Below are 18,111 nucleotides of genomic sequence, written 5' to 3' on the forward strand. Positions count from 1 at the left end.
AAGTGCTAATATAGAGTACCGCACTCGAAGTGTAACCAATTAAAAAGGCCATAAATTTAGTTTGGAAAATTACAATACTTTTATTCAATTCAAAGTAAAGAATGTGTGAAAATAATACAAAATTAAGAATCAATTTACTTTTGCTCAATATTACCACCTTTTGCCTTGACCATGGCCTTGAGATGGTCCAGAAACGAATCGTAAGGTGCCCGCATGTGATTTGCTAGTATTTCACTTACGGATAATGGTTTTTTTCAGCGCCTCGAGACTGGTGACTCTTATAGAGTTCATCGGATTCCCGTCTGGTGAATTTGAGAGCTATTGTGTGGACGTTATGAAGTTCGGAACATTGTCTATTAGCCATCCTTGGTTCACCCAAGCTTTGTAAGACGGTGCCGAGTCCTCTTGAAACGTCCATGGTCCGCCACCGAAATGTTTGTCTGCCCACGGGCTCAAAGCGACCTCCCGACTACTTTTCCGATAATATTTCATTTGCATTTACCTTGACGCCAGGCTTGATGAAAAACATTGGAGAGGGCCCATCTGCGGTTACAGCGGCCTAAGTCATTACCTGTGGTGTGTGCTGCCTCTTGGAGGCCAATTGATGACTCAAATTCTCGTTTTAGGAGTTTACGAATTGCTCAATTTGAAAAATTTTCTCGTCAGAAAACACAATGTACGGAAATTGACCACTTTCGGCCAAGCGAAGCAACTTCTTCGCTCTCTCAAGTCTGACTTGTTGTTGTTTTGGTGTGAGATCATGCGCCTTTTGTATATTGTAAGGCTTGACTTTGAGAACATTTTTCAGTATGCGGCGGATGCTACTTTCAGATATTTTCAGTTCTTTTGCCATTTGATTGGCACTTCGTCGGGGATTTCGCTCAAGTCGCTTCTTAACTTCACTTGAACCATTTCACGTGACGTTACAGTCTTTTGATGACCACCTCCATGCCATTCTATCAGTATCATTGTAACGAGTAATGCTGCGATAAACAAATACTTTTTTTACTTTAAGGTGCACGAACAATCGCTGATTGCGATTTTCCAGCCAAATACATATAATGCAATCAGACTTTTACGTTTGAAATCCATTATTGATTTTCTTTTTTCGCGTTTACTCTCGGCAAAATGCTTCCCCGCACTTGTAAACAATACTCTGAACGGTCATTTTGCCAACTAACAGACGGCTGATCCACGGGCATCAGTTGCGCGAGCGGTTTGAAGTTGGTTACACTTCGAGTGACGGACCTTGTATATGCCATTGGTACAGCCATTCTCGAGTTTTGCGAACCGAAAAAAAGGCTTTCAAAATATTATTTAGTATAGATCTAGTTCCATTGATTAAGTCGACATACATATTTGTAGGCTTTGTATTATTTATTTTTACTTTATTGCTTTGTTTTATTATTAACAAACTATCGAATTTCGTGTTTATATAAAATTGTTTACTTAATATTGCTACAGTTATAAATTCATGTCACAATTAGAGATGCCATCCGCCGCACATTTTTAGTTGTTCCTTCCACATTGCCAGCACTTTTTTCTTTGAGATATTACATAATTGAGTTGTGGAGTATTTTTCTTTATTTTTATCATTTTTAATTTTACTGTTTTGTGTTTTGTATACGTTTATATATATGACGATATGTTAAAGTTGTTTTTCTAAAGTTATTTTCAGATTTTTTTGTTTTACTTTGACTCCTTCCTCGTTACAATTAAAGTACTACTATTTTAGTTATATAACATGTGCTGTATGCTAAGACATACTATTACCATAGAGAAATCCATTAAATCACTAATGCGAAGCACAAGAAAAGATCTCACAACTACTAAAAGAATGTCTTTATATCCGGTTCATAGATTTTTAATTCTATTTAACATTGTTTTGGGAAATTTTCTAATTTAATGTTTGAATTTGCATATAAGTTTTTATTCTCAAATTATTTTTCATATGCTTGATATGGTTTTCGTTTGCTTATTTCAATATTTGCAGTATACTTTATAATTTCACTCTTCATTTACTTTCTTTTTTTCTCTCTCCGCCTTGTTTTCGTTTTTCTCTCTTTGTTTTCAAAGAATTAGAATCAAAAATTTACAAACTTATATTAAAATATGTTCGAACAATAGCATAGAATTAACAAAATGTAAATCAATCTATACACACAATGGCATTGCCGTGGTTCTCTGCCTGCTCGCTTGGACCACATTTACACAAGTAATATTTATCTAATCATATTTGCCTTTCGAAAATATAATCTCAACTACTACGTATTTCTGGCCTATTCCATATGTATGCATGTACGTATGTATGCAATCAACCAATGCAAATAGTTTTAATTCACTGCTGTTAGCATCTATTGTGGAAGTTCATAAATCTGGACGGGTAGTGCCTTCGGCGTTATAATCTCATCATCGAATTCGTCATCCTGATCGCCAATAATGTAATCGCCATTTCGCTCTGAAAAGAAGATATCGAAAAACAAAGAACCTAAAAAAGGCGCATCACTAGACACTTTAGTGCACAAACACTTACGTCCACCACCGCCGCCACTACCATTGGGGTCTGATCTCGTTTTTGTCGACTTTGAAACATATTCACGGAGCAGATGTGCATAGAGTATATCATCGATGTAGAACATTGTTCCCAAATTGTAGACGAATACTTCGTGTTCGGTAATCTTGGCGTTATTAACACTGGTTGCATTGCTTCCCGGATTGCGTGTGATTTTAATATGGCCGCCACCAATAGTTTCGAATACCTCGTTGTCCCGCAGATCACGATCGTACAGACGTCCGCGCACAAAGTGATTCAGCAGCATTTTGATGCCGCGTGGTGAGGCCTTTTAGGATAAATAAAAAAATTAATAAAAATAGTTTGAAAAATTATGCAACTGATTCTTGGAAGACTGCATACCATGACATCATCGGAGAGCCTATCAAAACCAAGTCGTTCAAAAGCTCTATCCTCTGGCACAAAGAATGTGTAATTAGCGCCGGAAACATGTGGTGCTATTTCGGCGTTGTTCAAATATCTGTAATAGAAAAGAAACGTAGCGCAAAGTGTAATTGAGAAAACAAGCAAAAAGTTTATTTGGTTAAGTTGAGCCAATTAAAATTTTATGACTATATAAATCGGTAAAAATTAGAATCGGTAGAAGAGATTCAGTAAATATGCGCCATATAATATGAATATTATTCCGTTGTTGCTGAGTGAAAGCAGCGTCAAAGTTTATAACCCCTCTGCTATTAGCGGTACGAATACTTATTGCGTGCGTGTAAGTGCTCAGAAAGCTGGAATATATGAAATGTGATATACATAGCTTATTTACGTCTCTATTTCTTTCTTACGCTTATTAACTTAAAACCTCTAGGGATAAGTCTATCTTGAGCTAATAATAATTCTAAGCACAGGTTCCCTCCTCCATCTGACCCATTTTAAGACCAAAATTGCCGATGTATTATGATTCATGATTTTAGGGCAAATAAGAAAAATATAATGCATGCATGCAATTTTGCAACCCTTTTAACATACCACCTAGATCAAAAAGTTCCCGGAATATATTCAGAAAATTCCAAATAAAAGTTTATTCCTCAAAAGTGATATTATCGCCTTCAAAGTACTCCCCATCAACTCCAACGTTTAATTCAGCTTTCGAAACATTTCTAGAGCTACTTTTTCGGTATAGCCATCTGGGTCGTCTTCGATTGTTCCATTACTTCCTTTCAACTGTTAAAACACCGAAGTGGTGGTAGTGGTTTGTTGATTAGATCAAACAGAAAAAAATCAGAAAATCGCAGGGAGCCATATCAGGTGAATTCGATGGCTGTTGGATGGCATTCGTTTCGTTCTTGGTCAAAAATTGATGGATAATGATGACACTGTGCGGCGGTGTGTTCTCATGGTGCAAAATTCTGAAGCACATTCCTGTTTGTCTGAAGCACATTCCTGTTTATCATAAGAAAGTATATAAGTCACCTTGGCATACCAAACGGCTTAGGCATCTAAAGAATCTAAAAAACAAATTTTCCAAACTGTATAAAAGGTCTGGAGACCCAATGCACTTCTCAAAATTTCAATGCCATTTAAAAGAGTTTAACTGTTTGAACAAGTTCTTATATAGAAATTACATCTTGAATTTCGAAAACACTATTATTTCGGATTCGAAGGCCTTTTGGCAATTCATCAAATCAAAAAAGTCTTGCTCAATGGTGCCAAACAATGTTTTTTATAATGGTAAATATGCAAATTCTGCCATAGAATCTGCCAATTTATTTGCTGACTTTTTCTGCTCTAATTTTGAACCCGACTTAGACTCCGATTCTAGTTTACCCTCTAATAGTTTTTCACCTCTCAATTTTGGGACTTTGTGCCTATCTGTTACTGATGTCGTCAAGGGTATTATGAAGCTTAAGTCTACAACGAAAACTGACTCGGATGGCCTTTCGGGCATTTTGCTGAAGAATTGCTTGTGTCTCGCTGAGCCTCTCACAATTATATTCAATAAGTCGTTGTCCTCTGGTATCTTTGTTGACGACTGGAAATTTACTTCCGTTACGCCTATATTTAAGAGTGGAAATAAAAACGATGTTAGCAACTACAGACCGATTTCGAAGCTTTCGTCTGTCTCAAAACTTTTTGAGATAACAGTGAATGAAAAGTTATATTTTGCTGTCAAAGGCCTAATATCTACCAACCAGCATGGTTTCGTTGCAAGTCGCTCCACTGTCACTAACTTGTCTATTTTCAATGATTACTGCATTTCAGCCTTCCAGAACAGATCTCAAGTTGATGCAATTTATACAGACTTCTCTAAAGCGTTTGACAAAGTATCGCACCGAATACTCTTGTCGAAGCTTGCATCATTGGGTATACACTCCACGTTTTTGTCGTAGATCAAATCATATTTGTCCAACAGGCACTGCGTTGTAGCCGTTGATAATACGACATCCCGTGCATTATTTGCATACTTCGTATGATATTGCCGGTTTACCTTTGCAATCCGTTGAGGAAATTAAAGACTTAGGCGTTATTTTCGACTCTAAGCTGAATTTCACCAGCCATGTTAACCACGTCATAAGACGATCATATGCGATGCTAGCATTCGTTCGCCGTAATTGTTCTGCATTTACCAACCCACACACTCTCAAAACATTGTATTGTGCTTTTGTTAGATGAAGATTAGAGTATGCCGCTATTATTTGGAGACCTTACCAAATAGGTCTGTCTAATCGGATTGAGAGAGTTCAGAAAGTCTTTCTTCGTTTTGCGCTCCGATCTTTAAACTTTTCTGAACCTGTACCATCGTACCGGTCTCGATGTTTTATAATTGACTTAAAACCACTTAATAGCAGACGATCTATTCTATCGTGCTCATTTATTATTCGTATCATTTCTGGATCTATTGATCCCTTTTAAGTAAAATTCAATTTAATATACCCAATATGAGGCTCCGTCAGTATGAAACCTTTAAAATTGGCTTCTCGAGAACCAACTATGGGGTGAATGCTCCGATTCCTAGGGCATGTGCAGATTTAAATATGTTTTTCAATTCTTCTGGTGCTGATTTTACATGGCCGTATGGCATCTTAGTCAATCTTCTTAAATCGTTCTTTTCTTAGTATACTACTAAACTATTGCACATTAGCTTAATATAGTCTGTAAGAATGTATCCATTCAAAGACAATAAATAAATAAAAAAATAAAATAAAAATTCACGAGTTGTTCTCCCACAAATCCATTATTTTTTGGCGCACTGCTTCACGCAAACGTCTCATGTCTCCAATATAATAGTCCGTATACCGTTGTAGTTAGCAATGATGATACAATTTTGGTAGGAATTTTTTTCGCAGAAGTGGCAACCTAACAAAAAACCGAACTCAAATCAGTTGACTTAGAGCATCACCTGGCGTTTGTTCCAGAACCTTTTGATCAAGGTGGTACTCTTATCCAAATGGTTAGTATAATACATATGTTGAGATTTGATCATCCACGGAAGAATTTTTGGGAAATTTTCCAAATTTTGATTTTAGTCAGTCAAAGAAAGTTCTTTCCTTACAGGATCTTATAATTTTTTTTATATTCTATTCTTGGAAACAATTGTATATATTCTGAATCGTATATCAATTAATAGGTGTATTCTGAGCTTCTCTACAGCCTGTAGGTACCTATAGTTTTATGCGGCCTCAGAACGGCAAATGATTTTTTTATGAGCTGTTTTCATAGCAGAAATATACTCGAAGGCTTACCCTTGTCTACCGAGGGGCTGCCGCTATGAGCAACATTTTCTATAGTTCGGTGGTTAGAACCTTACGATTAATTGTAAAAATTAGCTTCACATCAAATGGCTGTCTCAGTTAGGCCACAATTTAAGAGATAGCGCGTATAAAAGGCCCGTTTTTCTTTATGTTCAGGCAAGTTTCGGCCCAATGAGCGGAAACAGCTCAGAAGCACTGAAATGCAAAAAATACCATTTCAGAGTTATTTTTATTATTATGTACGATTATTTCTAAATCCTCTTCTTTTTGCACAAAACAGTTCACCACTCAGTTTTGACACTACTCGAAAACAGCTAAACCGATTGGTCCCAAATTTTAATACGAGCTTCTTAAATATATTTTTAAGTAATTAATCGAAGATTTTTTCCCAACAATAAATATATATATATTTTTTTAAATAATTTAAGGCCGAAATTTTGGTCACAAATCGATTTTTTTTGAGAAAACGCCATTTTGTCAAAAAAATTTATTTTGCTTATTTCTTCGATTAATTACTGGATTTAACATTACTTTAATGAAATCTGTTTGGCTTTTTAATTACAGAGGATCCAGTTCAGAGATATAGTGGTCACAGCAAAACGTCTTGCTTGAGAGGAGCTCCCGGAGATGAGCTGTAGCTCCTTTCCAAATAAATGTTTTCACTAATACTAAGTCTTGAAATACAGTTAAAAAATAACATAATGTGGGTACAAATTTTTAGATCAATAAATTTAAAAGTTTTCTCAGAAAAGTTTCTGGAAAATTAGCTTTTCTTCGGTCTTCTAACTGTATATAATCCCATAATTCGAGGTCTTGTTACAGAATTCCATTCAGGCTATTACGACTAATATTGAGTTGCCGAGATCTGCAGCGAGTTGATCCAAATATCATGGGATAAAAAAGAAACTCGACGACGGATAGACTCTTACAAAGGCGTAGTAAATTTTATATTCAGTTTTATTCCGATTGAAGGGTGTTGGGGGCGGTATTTATTGGTGTTTTTCAATTCTAATGCTCAGATCTTAAAGAGCATTTTACATATTTGAGGTCACAAAGAGCTCAACCCATTTAAAAACCCCTCCAATTGAAGCAAACGACGTTACAACGTCTTTTTTTGCGAATGTGATTTAGACACAAGCACTTTAGTTCCTTATAATACACAACTAAGTGGCCAAGAGCATTTTGAAAATGGCAATGAAAAATATACATATCAGTGGAGCTAAGGAATTACCTTGTAATTTGCGTAAATCGTTGATCACGTTCCAGTGCCAAAAAGGAATGCGACAAAAACTGAGCACCAAACCATGGAAAGGCGAGAAGCGGTGGCGTTTCTTTGTCCTTGTGCATCTGTATTAAGTAATGGACATATTATAACACACATTAAATATTAATTAGCAACCATCTCTCTCTACCTGATGCAGTTTAGAAACCACAGCTTCCGACACAAATAATACCTCGGAGATCAAGAATACTTGATTGCCATTTATCAGTGAGTAGTCGGACATAATGGATACATTGTTCACAGTTGGACCGGCTGAAATTGAGAAAAAGGCAAGAAAAAAAAACAAAAATAAACCATTTTACATTTCACCAAACGAATTCCAACTAAAAACGGAAATAAGCAAACAAACAAACAAACAACCAAGTAAATTGCACTTACGATGTCCGCGAAATACCACATTCTCACCGCCCAACGTTCGCACCGTCATCTGGTCGATGTTCTTCACTTCGGCCATGCGCAGCGGACGTTGAGTGGGCAGGAAGTGGTTACGCAACACACTTTCGGTGAATTCATGCACACTGAATGGGTAGAAGCCCCAGTCGATGGGATGCCACCGTTGAAAAGCATTGTCGGATGGTATGAGTATCGTGTAGGAGCCATCGTCCATTATCTGTGTGAGATTACTTTTGGACAGGAAATGTTGAAAAACTTTGGTGCCACTTTTCATGCTGTTAAGGAAGGACATGAGTGGGCTGGATTTCGACTCCTTTAGTATGGGTTCGATTTTGGTATGCGCAGTGGTGGTATTGCGCATCTCCAAGCGTTGTGGTTCATTGTATCGACTGCGGGATAAGAGAAAAAATGTGAGAAAAGTTGTGCTAAGTTTTTGGTTTTTGTTTTTAGTTTGTTTGAGTATAATTTGTTGCGCGTTTGTAAGCGTTTACTTTGAATGATGTTTTACCTATTCGGTTCTTGTATGTTGCGTTTTGAGTAGGGCGATTTTCGGTCACCAAGGTAGCTATCGATGGCGATTGCCATCAGGTTTTCATTCAAGCGCATTTTGTATAAAATGAGATATCCATTGAGTAGCCACAAACTATTTTGCGACTTCTCAACTTTATATAGGTGAATCTTGTGACCATTTCCATTGCCATAGACTTCATCATCGGCCAAGTTTTCAAAAACTTTTCCTGGTATCAAATGCTCCAGCATGAACTCCTTGAGTCGCGTCTTCTCAATGGTGCGTACATCGATTTTCGGTACAATTATTGTAAATGGAGTATCTGCAAAATAAATTGGAAAAATGTATAGAAAGTATGTATAATATTTATGTTTGAGCAAACAGGGTGCTAAAATATAACATTACGTACAAAAAAAAAAAAAATTAGGTTAGTTGATTTTAGCTATTCAATTGCAGACAATGTGATTCGCTTTTAGGCTATTTTTTTTCCTTGTTCAATTCACTCGAAGAATAGAGCCTCGACAATACTCAGTCTTGCGTTGGTTTCGTTAATATATTTTGATTTCTGACAGGGTAGGTGATTAGCCTGCCGCTAGACATAAAAAGTTTGCGAATGTTAAAAATTGTTAACAGATTTTTTTTCGGTCAAAGACTGTTTTAAAAATCTGATGTAAATTTTGTTGTTTTCCAAAATTGAAATTTTGTAATGATCTTTATTAAACAAAATAATACAAAATTAAGAATCAATTTACTTTTGGTCGATATGGTCACCTTTTTTTTGCCTTAGTTACGGCCTTGAGATGGACCAGTCGCAAGAATAATCCATCGGATTCGCGTGTGGTGAATTTAAGAGCCATTGTGTGGACGTTGTGTTTAGTCCTGTTGAAACGTCCATGATCTGCTACCGAAATGTTTGTCTGCCCACGGCTTCAAAGCGACCTCCAGAATACTTTCCCGGTAATATTATATTTCATTTGCATTTACCTTGACGCCAAGCTCGATGAAAACGATTGGAGAGCGCCCATTCGCGGTTAAAGAGGCTCAAGCCATTAGCTATGGTTGTATGCTCCCTCCTGGGGGCCAATCGATGACTTAAATTCTCGTATCAACGGAGTTCTCGTTTTGGGAGTTTACGAATTCCTCAATTTGAAAATTTTTCTCGTCAGAAAACACAATATTCGGAAATTGACCACTTTCGACCAAGTGAATCTACTCCTTCAGTCTCTCAAGTCTGACTTGTTGCTGCTTTGGTATGAGATCATGCGTCTTTGCGACATCGTAAGACTTAACTTTGAGATCATTTTTCAGTATGGATATTCAGTGGATGCTACGTTCAGATATTTTTATTTTTATCTCTCTGGACCCAACCTGTCGAAAGAGCAAGTTTCCTGGGCCTACCGTTAGATGAGCTAGACGAAGATGACCGCTGATCTACATAGCACTGACAGGGTTAAGTGTACTGCTATAACAACAACAACAACCATAAATTCTATTAAAACCATTTTTATGCGTTAATAAGCATTGGTTGGTTCAAGTGGTAATTCACCTGAATCCAACTAGCGCTTCCGCACCATTTTGTTGCTACATCCTTGCTACCAACTTGTTTAACGGTTATTTACAGCATGACTATATCCAGTATGTGCGGTTCAGAAACCTTATCGGGTTGTTGACATCTAAGCCAGACAGTTGTTCGCGACTCTCGAACACCGGTTTGTACAGGGTTAACAATCTGCGTTTCCATAGGGCAGGGCATTCGCAGAGGAAACGGAATATTGTTTTCTTTTTCTCCGGTTGTTTGCAACTGTGATAGTGTGTGTTGTGAGGGATGCCCATTTTGGCTGCTTGTTCTTCCACAGACCAAAAGGCAGTTATGACTGCCGTTAGTTTCCAAGCGTCCCGTTGTTTCATGTTTATCAATGTTGACGTTTGCTTAAGGTTGTGGGTGGGCCTTAACGTTCTGCTAATTTTACATTTCTTCTGGTCTCACCATCTACAATCCGCGATTCGGAAGTATTTTAGGGAAATTGTATTCTTGACTACACCTAATGGTGTGAATATCGATTCTACCAGATCATTACGCATGGCAGATTCCCTTCTTGCCAGTTCATCTGCTTTTTCATTTCCTTCATTTCCCGGGACACAAATCAAGGTGGTAAGGCTATTCCCGCTTTGTTCCACCAGTTTAGAGGTTGTCGTCGCCGAGTCCAGTGCCTGGATTGCAGCTTGGCTATCGGAGAATATATGGCAGCTCCAACACCAATAAGCATTACTTTTATGATATATTTGACAACCAACAAAAATCTATTTATACACACGAAATATAATATTTGCTTTCACGATAAGAACATCTGTTTTTTTATATGGGGCAAGACTTTTATTATGGCACCACGGTACGTTTTCCGCGTCAACGGACCCATTGTGACCGGTCTATTAGTATTGCTATTCGTGCGGGTTGTTTAGGCCTCTTCTTTTCGCCAAGGGTTTGCAAAAGGCGAATAAATGGACATATCTTGGCAACGCTGGAATAGAGCTGCCTTAAATTACACCAAACAAATTTGCACAATCGAAAAGATTTGGTTCAGTTTAAGCCTATGTGTAATCATGGATATTTATTTTTTTGCGCATATTTCTCTCCATTTGCAGCGTTTCTCACCGCAACGTTCCTATTTCGGCTCGACAGCTATCTTTGGGCGATTTTAAGGTACTCAGATTGATAGTATAAAATTTCTCTTTAAAAATCACCAAAAAATTAAGTTCGCTAGACTCAAATCCGGGGATTCCTCCCGAAATTTTGCACCACTTCTTCAATCCGATTTTTGCTATTCATGAAAGCCAAATTTCGCCTTTATCTGTTTCCAATACCTTTTGATTCAATTGCAATTTGTATTTTAATATTTCAAGATCTTGCTTGAAAATCCTCGGTAAAGTGGCTCCACTGCTCTCAAAGTGATCAACTGGGCAACGGTCTGAGATAATTGGATTTTTGGCAACACTCGCCCACCCAGCAGCTTAAGTATTTTCATTGTAGTGACAAGGTCCAGCATGTTGTTGGCAAACTGCTGGAGATTCTTGTTCGAAAAAAAATTTAGGCTACGACCGAAAGTGATATTATTTTGGTGTGTCCTGAATTGGTTAAAAAAAAAAATAATTGATGATGAGAATTGTCAAATTTATTAATAATTCCATTGACTAGATTGGAGTGGTGCAGCCTGTACACATGAGTATATATACATACATATGACTACGATATTTTACTGTAGCAAATTGCGCGTGATGTTCAGATACTTTTGCTAAATTCAATTCTATAAAAAAAAATATTTTTAGAAACAAACTTTTATTGGGACCCCATTTATTTTTTCAAGAATTCAAAAAAAAAAACATTAACATTTCAATATTCTTACCTCTTTTTGGCTTGTAGCCGTAGAGTTCCAGCACAGGTATGCCGTCTTCCATAAAACGTTGCACCTGCTGCCACTTTTCCCCATCGACCCCATCGCCTCTGGGACGTTCATTGAAGAACGATTTAACATCTGGTATAACTTTGTTTTCGATATATTTGATATTTTTCAATGATGGATCCAATTGTGCGCTGGTGCCAACGTCGGCTGCATCAGCAGGCGCCGCAGTAGCATGACTAAAAGTGGCGGCACAGAGCAGCGCCATCGAAGCGAATACCGACATCGGACACTTTTGGGGTTTTTTGCCCATTTTGTGCAGCGATTTTCTTCACTCACTCACTTCAGAAAATATCGTTATTTTATGTGCGTCTGTGTATTTGTATTTCAACTTTTTTTTTGTAAAATAACTCTTTGCTATGGTTGTTGGTTTTGTGCAGTTATTTTCTTGTTATGGCACTACGATTTTGTTCATTATTGCGCAGGCGTTGCAGGTGCTGATTTGAAATTGTGCGCGCGCGCTTATATTGCGTTACATTGCTAAAGTCATTGTGAATTCAAAACAACAAAAACAAAACACATTTTAACTGATTAAATTTGTTGATTACACCGAGGAATATGTTATATATGAGCGATTCCATGTCAAGGGATCCAAGTATTTTGAACAATGTTGTAAATTTCTTTTAAAATCGTTTCATTTCCTGGCTTGAGTAAAATATGAAGGGAAACGAAAAAATTTGGAAAACAAAAGTTTTGAGATTTACTCAACGTATAGTATGTACATATATACAATAAATTTTAAAAATTTTAGAGTTTTTAAAGTGAAAGTAGTAATATAAAAAATTAGTACTTAATATTTAAAATTAAAAAAAAATATTTTTTAATTTTTAAATTAAAAATTAATTTTAATTAATTTAATTTAATTAATAGAATATACTTAAACAAATTTTTTTTGGAATAAATGAAATTTTTGATTTAAAAAATAATAATTTTTAATTCTTATTTTAATTAATTTCAATTAATTAATTTAAATTTATAAATACATATATTTATAAATTTTAAAAATTTTAGAGTTTTTAAAGTGAAAGTAGTAATATAAAAAATGAGTAATATTTGAAATTAAAAAAAAATATTTTTTAATTTTTAAATTAAAAATTAATTTTAATTAATTTAATTTAATTAATAGAATAACTTAAAAAAAATTTTTTTAGAATAAATGAAATTTTTGATTTAAAAAATAATGAAAAAAATAATAATTTTTAATTCCTATTTTAATTAATTTCAATTAATAAATTTAAATTTTTTTTTCATTAATAAAAATTAGACTTAAACAATTTTTTAAGATAGAATATACTTAAAAAAAATTTGTTTGGAATAAATGAAATTTTTTTATTTCATTTTTTTCTGTCATTCTCGAAACTAACAAATTTCGCTTTTAACATTTATACAAAGTGGCTAATTTTGTGCATCCTATTTTTTTGTATCGGCCGCCGTAGCGGAATGGGTTGATGCGTGACTACCATTCGGTTGTAGGTTCGAATCTCGGTGAAGGAGAAGAAATGAAGAAAACGTTTTTTCTTATAGCAGTCGCCCTTCGGCAGGCAATGGCAAACCTCCGCGTGTGTTTCTGCCATGGAAAAGCTCTTCATAAAAAATCGGAATCGGCTCAAAACTGTAGGACCTTCCATTTGTGGAACAACAACGCACGCCACAAATAAGACGAAGATATCGGCCAAACGCCAAAAGGTGTACGCGCCAATTATATATACATATATATTATATATACATTTTTTACTACATAAAAAAATTATTATTTTGTGCCTTTACATCACTACATTTCACTGATAGCCAGGTAGAGATAAAATCCCTCATAAAGCAATCGAAAACCTTCATGGTAGCTATGAAATCCCGCACATGGCTGAGTCCTTTCACGTAATGGTAACTTGGGCTCTTGGCCATTGTGATATTGAGGATAACTGCAGAGCCGATGAACTACTGAGACTCGGCACTAAATTGACCGATGAGTACAGAAAAATATTTAAGGCGTACAGTGAATAAAAGGTGGTGTAATGAAACCACATGCACAATCCCCCGACAATTGTGGACGACTCTCAACGCTAAACGCATAGAATCTCTGCTAAGCCGAAATAAGCACAGCCTTAGCCCACTGATTTCAGTTATAACGTGGTAATGCTAACTAGGCAGATTTGTCTAGAGGATGGGCGTGAAAACACATGACTTCTGTAGAAGCTGTCTAGCTGAGGAAGAGAAAGATAAAATCTCGTATCTTCTATGTCACTGTCTCACTCTATCCTGACGTAGATTTACTATTTTAGGCAGAACATTTTTTAATGAGTTCGAAGAGCTCAGTACTGTGGAAATCAGATAACTTCAACATTTTTTGCAAACTACACACTTGTTTTAGGAGATATAAGCACAAGTTCCCCACGCCGAATCGTAATGGGCTACGAGCCTGAGTATGTCCCAAAGTGGGCAACCGCTTCAACCTAACCTAACCTTATGCGACTCATATCTTGACTGTTTGAATATTGCAGCTGCATGGTTCATAAGTGTCAAATACGATTGACATACGACGATATTTGCAAAAATTATAAATCTTCCGATGAGGGAATTAATTTTGCGCTATTTAATAAAGGGTTTTCTTATAAGAGGACCTATTTTGATATTCGAAGAAAATGCTATTTTTTAATATAAATAATCGGATGTTTATTTCATTATAAAGAGGTAGGTATGCCGTTAATAGTGGAAAATAACGTCAGGCAAATGACCACCACGACCACGCTTACAGGACAATATCCTTTTCATGAAATTTTCCATAACCGAATTGCAAAGTGGCTGCCCTATATCCTCGATAGCCTCAGGAATTCCATCTTTGAGGTCTTGAAATTTCTGTCACGTAGCCCCAAAGAAAAAAGTCACAAGATGTTAAATCACAAGATCTCGGTGACCACTTGTGATCACCTCTTCGAGAGATGACATGGTCCGGAAATTTTTCCCGTAAAACATCAATGGTTTCGTTGCTTGTGTGGCACGTAGCGCCGTCTTGTTGAAAATAAACATAGTCGAAATCAATACCATCCAATTCCGGCCATAACAAATTGTTAATGATCTCTCGATAGCGCAATCCATTCAATCATAACACCTGTTATTGGAAAACCCTTGATGTAAATTTTCCACATTGTTTTGGAGTCTACCACAATTTTTAAGGCTTACCTACCACTGAAAAAAAAAAGTTTTTCACTCAGCACACTGAAGCAGAAATACGGTACTTTTCATTAGAAACAAAAAGTTTTTCCTACAAAATTGAAACAGAAAATTTATTTTTGTTATATTTTAAATGTTAAATATAACCGAAATTATTTCACTTTAAAAAACTCTGCACCAAATTTTCATCATTGAATAAACCTCAAAATGTTTAGTCTTTTTTCAGTACTTTTTCGGTTTACCTCTTTTTATACTCAAGCCAAAAAACAAATCAATTTCCAAAAAAATGACGACAATGTCCAAAATACTTGGTTCACTTGATATGTAATCGCTCAATGTATGTATCCCAAGTACCAAATCTGATTAAGTATAAATTTGTTGCCGGTACGCGGTTATGAAGCCAAAAACGTATATTTTGTTCAAATCACTGATAGTAATGATCGCATCCAGTAGATATTTCGCATTACGTTTGTGTAGTGGCACGCGACTCAAAATAATAGCAACACAAATATTTACTCAGAATAGCTCACGGATTGTTTTCCCTCTTTGGTTGTGGCGCATGTGGGTTTTCGTTAGACGCCAACTGGCTTATTTCGCAATTATTTTGTTAATTTTTTCTATTTTATTTTTTCAAACGAAGTTTTTCGAATGCGTTGCCATTGCAAACTAAATTTTCAACATTAACTTTGTTGCCAATTTGGCTATGGCTTTTTGTGGTGTTTGTTGCCAACATTTCATAGGAGTACGTAGAAAAAACATAACATGAACAAATCAAGGTGTGTACGTATGTATAAATATTTTCATTTTTCTAAGATTATGTTTTTATACATAACTACAAGTATTACAATGTTTGCACTACCCAACAGTATTTTTTTAACGCGATAATGACACTTATTTCTTACTGAATATTCAGTACAGACGTAGTTACAATATTTTAATATATTTTCATTTTCTCATTCGTTTATATAGTAGAGCTGGGGCTAAAAGATAATTATCTAATAGCCGGTGTTCGAGAAGGTAGAACTTCTCTATGTTAAAAGGGGCTAAACGCGTAGTGAGCACTTCCACAGTAAAAAGCTAGTAAACATAAAGCGAATAGCCATAGGAAAAATTCTTAACAATTCAGGTAGAATTGCAATAGGAAAACTGATAACAAATGCGGTGCGGTACTCCTCTCTAATTGTTTTGCGAATAAAACAAATAATTATACAATATATTTAATCTCAACCATTAATTTTCAAAGCACACAAACTAAAAATATCAGTTTTTTCAGTGTTTTATTAAATATTATTAAAATGTCTTTAGTAAATCACATTGCCCAACAGTGGTTACTCAACTCGAACTTACACTAATAATTATGGAAGGCAAACATATTTTTTTGGAAAAAAGTCCTGCAAGAAAATCATTTGTTTATTTTAGAACTATTCCTTAAGTATATGCTCAGAATTTTGTTTATATACTCAGAAAACCGGCTGCCACATTATCTGTCAAACATTTTTATAAAGGAAGAAGTATTCCGTATTAGCCTGTCTGTCGATCTTTGTCTTTTGACTATATGTCAGAAGAAGATAGAAGATGCAAAATTGCTCTTAACAAACCGCAACCAGGCAAGGGTGAATGTGTACATACAAAAAGCCTTAAGTACTAGTAGGATATATAAGGACATAGACTGGTCAAGAGGTCTGGATTATTTTAAAAAATATCACTTAGAATCAAGGATGTGGATAATAAAGGATAGAGTTGACATGGTAATTTTAAATAACAACAGATTTGCCACAGAAAATAAAACTTGCTCAACGTGTGATTCAGGCGAGCTTGAAAATATAGCACGTTTTCTGATGTGCTGCCCAAAAGAATATAAAAAAGTCTTTTACGAAAATTTTACATTAAATGATTCACAACTGATTAAGATTCTCAATGGAGGAAATGATTATTGGGATACACTTTTGCGTTTTATTAAATGTGCCTTAGATACAGAGATTACTTAATAAAAGATTTTAAGTGGTTTTAAAACCCGGAAACTGGATAATTGTTTTGCAAGAAAAATAAATCGACAGACGGTTTATGCCATTGTCGTTTAATTATTGTAAATATTTGTTTCTTCTTATATTTATTTTTATTTGCAACTACTACTGCCACTAATGAAAGAGGACGTCTCCCAGACCAACTGAAAAATTCTAAAAATTGAGTTCTATACAAATCGATCCGTTATAATGGTCGTAAGTGTGCGTAGTCTATCTATGCCAAATGCACGAGCTTAACATCTCAACATACTATCTAAATTCGAAGATGTTGGGCCGAAATCGTATACATGGTCTCGCAGTTTTTTTAAATCATCTAGTTTTAACCCACACTATGGCACACGTAATGTTCACTTCTCGCCCGATTACCGTACGCGGGCTATGACCATTAGGTTAAGGTTAAGGGGTTGATTGCCCGTTGTAACGACTTTTTTTAACAGCTTTGAGAACGGGTTAAAAATGCTCTTTTAACTGGGAGTTAGAGGGTTAAAATTTACTACAAAAAATTCTTTTGCCAAATACTGCTATAGACGTTTGAAGACGAAAATTTTATTTCAAGCCGTTTTATCATATACAAGGTGGTGCAAAATTAATCACCCTATCTTAAGATTTATAATTTTTGCAAATGGTGTCGAAAGCCAGTCATATTTGGCACTTTTAAACTACACAGCTGCAGTATACAAAACGACGGTCAATGAAGCGCATTAAGGTCAAAACACTCAAAATAATTTTTTTTATTATTGTATATTTAGTAAAAAGTGTATACAAAAACAAAATTGGATGATTAATTTTGCGCCACCTATTTATTTTCTTACATACTATTATATTTGACGCCGACAACAAAAATGACAAACAAAATGAACTGCAATCATAAAGCAATTCTCAATCCCATTCATTCATTGGCATTTACCGAAAAAATTGGAAGCTTGGGTGCCACAGAGCTCAATGAATTAAAAACAGAGGAAGTCGCCTTCAGCATCTCGCCCGCCATCGAGCAACACGCGGTCATAAATAAAGCTTTTTGTAGCGAAT

The 18,111-nt window shown here is 35.7% G+C and overlaps 1 protein-coding gene across 10 annotated transcripts in view; it reads right to left on the reverse strand.

The window, feature by feature from the left end:
• Positions 1-1,367: 1,367 nt before the first annotated feature.
• The window catches only part of LOC128863710 (uncharacterized), a 36,769-nt gene continuing 20,025 nt past the window's right edge, over positions 1,368-18,111 (reverse strand). For 7 of the 10 annotated variants that reach the window (XM_054103002.1, XM_054103001.1, XM_054102998.1 and 4 more), the window contains exons 2-8: positions 11,840-12,373; positions 8,439-8,760; positions 7,916-8,319; positions 7,668-7,789; positions 7,487-7,602; positions 2,915-3,032; positions 1,368-2,840 (exon numbers count right to left, since the gene is read on the reverse strand). In XM_054103002.1, the coding sequence (XP_053958977.1) occupies positions 2,355-2,840; positions 2,915-3,032; positions 7,487-7,602; positions 7,668-7,789; positions 7,916-8,319; positions 8,439-8,760; positions 11,840-12,146 (1,875 nt within the window). In that variant the 5' untranslated portion in view covers positions 12,147-12,373 and the 3' untranslated portion in view covers positions 1,368-2,354. Of the gene's footprint in view, positions 2,841-2,914; positions 3,033-7,486; positions 7,603-7,667; positions 7,790-7,915; positions 8,320-8,438; positions 8,761-11,839; positions 12,520-15,412; positions 15,778-18,111 lie in introns of those variants that run through there. The other 3 variants (XM_054103005.1, XM_054103003.1, XM_054102999.1) reach the window with 3 other exon arrangements.

Source organism: Anastrepha ludens, chromosome 5, assembly GCF_028408465.1.
Source record: "Anastrepha ludens isolate Willacy chromosome 5, idAnaLude1.1, whole genome shotgun sequence".
Lineage (NCBI taxonomy): Eukaryota > Metazoa > Arthropoda > Insecta > Diptera > Tephritidae > Anastrepha > Anastrepha ludens.